General features: G+C 41.0%; 1 protein-coding gene across 1 annotated transcript; it reads right to left on the bottom strand.

Moving 5' to 3' along the window:
• Positions 1–115: 115 nt before the first annotated feature.
• LOC120787152 (versican core protein-like) lies at positions 116–4,871 on the bottom strand (the record flags this gene model as incomplete). The annotated part of the gene is made up of 5 exons (XM_040122847.1): positions 116–298; positions 435–579; positions 2,708–2,790; positions 3,090–3,248; positions 4,758–4,871. Coding segments are annotated over 5 exons (684 nt in total), but the record flags the coding sequence as incomplete, so codon positions are not given.
• Between the last annotated feature and the right edge of the window lie 129 nt (positions 4,872–5,000).

Below are 5,000 nucleotides of genomic sequence, written 5' to 3'. Positions count from 1 at the left end.
AGTGAAAAATCATATATTAGCTCTTAAACAATGACAGTGTTTGTCAAAATCCTGTACAGAACAGAGACACACAGAACAATGAATATCTATTGAGAGCAATACTTGCTGTACTTACAGTTCATGCAGACTATTTTAGGGATATCCCATCGTCCATCCCCACGACAGCGGATAGTTGGGACATGCCTCTGTATGAAGCCTGTCCGGCACTGGTACCTCACCAGTGAGTTAATCTCATACCTCTCACGTTTCTTACCAAAGGTTCGTGCATTCTCCACCAGAGGGGGCTGGCTACAGGCCACTGAAAAAAAAAGTGACATTAACATTGAAGTGAGGAATTTTACAGTAACAGACAACTCTGTCAGATTTCTGTTTTCTAATCTCTAAATGTATGCATTCAATAAAATAAGGGACAGTTTGTGTTAGCATCTTCTTACCTGTGCCCTTCTTGCAGGTATAAGTGAGGTGGTAGTTGCAAGGAACGTCGTTCCACTGGCCGTCCTCATGCCAGATCATCACTACACAATCCTCACCAGAGGAGAAGAAGCTGTCAGGCTGGTTGGGCCTCCAGTTTTCATATTGCTGAAATATGAGTATAAGGAATAAGACATGATGATGGGTTCTATGTCCTTTAGAGGACCCTTTTTTTTAAAAATGTATATTAATAAAACCCATCATAAAATGCACTAATTCTAACCCTAACATTGATATAGATGCTTTGATTTTAGTATTTCTTTCAATCATTCTAACCTATTTTAGGAGTGGTTGTTATCTATTATAGTATATTTGGTCTGCTTGATAAAGTGCATTACAAGTGACCAAATCATGTACATATTTTGTTACTACCACCTATCTCCTTCCACAGACGTAATCCAAAAAATAGAGATCCTGTGCTGTTTTGGCAGCATTTCCCATCATTGTGATTTTAATTAGTGGCCACAGGAGGGAGCAACTGCATCTTTCTAGGAGCCATCACACATGAGCTCTGAGGGACCTTCACAGGCTCTGTATCATTAGCATAAGACACAGAAACCAATACGTATATAAAATTGGCTTATAAACTATATTAATGTAACAACCAGCTACATTACTGTGCTGTAAATCTCACAGTCAGCCTCAATATGTCCAAATATAATAGTGGGTAGGATTTTTTTGACAGGTTTCTGAAACACAATACAGACCATTGACTTATATCACACACTGATGGGACTTTATATACATGGCATGATCAGTATCCATGTTACAGGTACTGTGTATTTAGGAATAAAGGGTTTTGTGGTAATAGACAAACATAAGTGTTATGTCATTTCATCACACATCACAATTACACACTTCTACAGTATACACACAGCTGTAGAGCTAGGATTCATGCTACCTGAAGTCTTTCAGCGCATTCTACGTTCAAACAGTTTCTTCAAAGCTGTGACCCCCCTCCCCCCAACTCTCCCAAACATGTCCTGAGGCTCTGCTACTCTGTCATTATGGTTTACAAACACACACACCGACTTCCTGCTCTGCTCACTTCAAGTTAACAAATAGGTGACCCATCAACTGCACAGCAGGCCTACATCCTCCTCAAAATAATCAAACAAACTTTGATCGCCCACAGACACACACACACACACGCACACATTAACACACACACACACACACACACACACACACACACGCACACGCACACGCACACGCACACACACACACACACACACACACACACACACACACACACACACACACACACACACACACACAGACAGACATATTCAAAGACACTTCAGCTTGGGTGTTTCAGTGCTCTACTGTTGAAATTTTTTAATTTTCCAAATTTTTTAAATGTAAATATTTCACAGTCTTTTAAAAGTAGTCTAATTTATTATACTTAAAACCACTAGAGGTGACCACCCACCTAGATCCCCTGGGCTGCTTCTATCCCATTTTTTCCTCTTTTTGCAGCTGAGCACAGGTGCTGTCCATCTGTGTCTGCCTGTCTGATGGCCCTTCCCCCGGGTGGTTGCCTGCTGGCCGGGCCCCCTGATGTGTGTAGGGGTTAAAGGGGGTCCATACCTGTCTACGCCTGCCAAACTCCCTTCTACACAGTGTCGCTCACACCCTCATCACCCTTCTATCTCTCAGCTGAGCAGGGGTCTCCATAGGCCGTCTGTGCTTATCTTTTAACCCCCAGGCTGTCTCTATGCTTCCCCTATCTCTGGTCCTGGAGGATTATCTTTGAAGTGAGGACATCAGTCTGTACAACACGGACATAGTAATCAGCCACTTTCCTGTCTTGCGAGGGGGATCTTGAACAGCTACAACCACTATAACAAACACATACTTGTGTGCTGTTTTATAAACACAAAATCTTTGAACAGTGTGCATTTTTCTTCATGGCATACTCTTTTACATTGGATTGTCATCTTCTTTGCATTGTTGCAGCTACATATTTTCTTGTGCTGGAATATCACTGACTAAAAGGATTCAATGGTGCCTTACAGCATTTTCTACATCAGATTTATTACGACAGCAGTCACACACCAGGGTGTAGTCATACAAGGCTGAAGAGAGTCCGTCATGAGAAAGTTACCACAGCCCCTGAAAAGACCTACTCTCCCTAGATGACTGTATCTGTCATCGGCATCACTTCCAATTATTTACACTGTCTCTGTGCCAGGTTTGTTGAGATAAAAATATGTGAGAAAGCAACCTATCTTACCATAGGGCTGCCGTCAGTCCAGCGGAAGTCGCTGTCAAACATTTTATCATTCAGGCCAATCCACTGATAGTCCTGGCCAAGACCTGCCATAGAGGGTAGAGTGAGACACAGGAGATTACATTTCTCTGTTGCCATTTGTCCTTTTTAGGACTGCTTGGTTACAGAAAGTACAAGAGGAAAAAAGACATAGCGATGACATTCTCAATGCCTGAATCATTTTCCTGCATTTACTGTTTACTGTACAACTACCTTTGTGTATTTGATGTAGCTTTAATGAAGAACTTTTACTATTTCAATCTTATCATGTAAGTTTCATAAAGTAAGGCTTGATTATATTCCTTTGCTTATAAAAAGCTATCTACAACTGCAATCTTTAACATACGGTTGACAAATTGTTGCTCCTCGTGGGAGAGAATGCTGGTGAGATGAGCCCCCTGCATGCGACACTCTCTCTCTGCTGCGTCCCAGTTTCTTCTGTGGGGGAAATGCTTGTAGCAGTGGCCCTGAAACTTATGCCAGCCATAGTCACATATTTCTGTATCTGATGGAAGAGAAAGCAAGAGAGAATGAGGCATACAGGAAAAACAGATTTGCAACAGATCAACAGACATGAAATGCATAAGCATTTTCAATGGAGGATAAATTCTTAGCTGTTACTTCCATCCTTGCATCTATTTACCTCACAACCTTAATAATTATGACATAATCTAATCTAATGCATACACAGTACTCTTAACAGCTGAGTATACCGACCCTTCAGGCCCGCATTATCTCTGACTATTGTTTCTTCTTCAAGATGAAAGAGAAACAAAGTGATGGATTCGTTCCTACAGCCGCTAACACCAACACTATAAGGCACCTGGAGCAGAACAAGAAGGAATCCTATCAAGTGCCAATTATTACTAAAAGGTGTGATTATTGTGCTAGAACAGATGATTCTTCTCAGATTACTTCACAGGTATTCAGATATGCAAAACCAAATTGGTAAATTTAGATTCCAAATTATTGGAGCATGAGCCATGCAGTTGTAAACAGGTAATATTTAAGTCAAACTCTGAAGCTTTCCCTAGTCACACTTGATAGCACTGTCGTCTTTCCCCTTTTAATGGTGTGTGTGTGTGTGTGTCCAAACTGCAAAAACTCAGTTTACAGACAGTTTACTGTCTGTTTGTCCCTCCCCTCCTCAATCCAGCTCCAGAACACTAACAGATAGAAACCGAGGCATAATCTTTCTCTGAGTTGTTCCTCTTCAAGTTCCCTTTTCTCCCCTTCTGTTGGCAAAACTTTCTAAGACAGCAGCTGTGTCTGAGTACACAGACCGGGTATGATACACTGATGAGGGATCCTGACAGAATTTAGGGTGTAGACACTGGTCAAGAGATATCAGCCAAAGCAGATGATTCACTGAGTTCCAAACACTTGAGATGAAAGTAGGGCATAACTGGGAAACTCAAGTAATATGGGGGTATAGGAAAAATTCTGCCCCTATATTCCAGAAATACCTTGTGTACGGTAATTGCTCAGGAGCTTGTGTAATTCCTAATCTAATTGTCTTCTCCTAGATGGAAATGTCAAGAAGGGACTTGAAGTGTAGCATACCTACAGTGGAGTATAAACCCCATCTGACGTGGCAATAAGAACTTAATGTCTGAAACAGGGAACACTGAAAATGTGTCAACTGTCTGTGTGTGGAAACCAAAGCTGACATCAAATGAGATAAAGATGGTGTTTATTTTATTTATTTTTTACTTGGTTAATGTCTGGGAGAGACCTAAGACAATACTCAGCTGTATAAAGCTGGATTGAATTGCATATCTGTGATGCGTCTAAAATTTGAATGACTCATAGTCTATTTTTTCTGGTTTATGCCCCAGGGACTCAGGTAAGTGATTACATTAAGCATTCCATCAGTTGTATGAAAACCATTTAAGCTGAGTCTAGACAGTTTAGATGGATGGTTGTAACGGAGTGAAAAGCTTGTAGTAAATCAAAAACAGAATACTCAGAGAAAAGTTAGGGAGAGAATCCATCAAATTAACCACAAACTTACCCTCCTCACAATAGAGCCCAGAGTAGCTTGGGAGGCACACACAGGTGAAGGAACCAAGCCCATCAACACATGTACCTCCATTGCGGCAAGGGTTTGACTGGCACTCATCAATATCTGCATAAGAAACAGATGCAATTAATAACAGGCAGAATGCCAAAAAAACTCATAGTCCCTAAGACAATGAAAATATTTTGAGGATAATTTTAATGTTTCTCAGGTGAAAGTTAATGCGGTGAGATACTG

The sequence above is a fragment of the Xiphias gladius genome, unplaced genomic scaffold (genome assembly GCF_016859285.1).
Source record: "Xiphias gladius isolate SHS-SW01 ecotype Sanya breed wild unplaced genomic scaffold, ASM1685928v1 HiC_scaffold_1157, whole genome shotgun sequence".
NCBI classification, from domain to species: domain Eukaryota; kingdom Metazoa; phylum Chordata; class Actinopteri; order Istiophoriformes; family Xiphiidae; genus Xiphias; species Xiphias gladius.
Note: the sequence above shows the minus strand (reverse complement) of the source record. Positions and strands in the feature narration are given on the sequence as shown.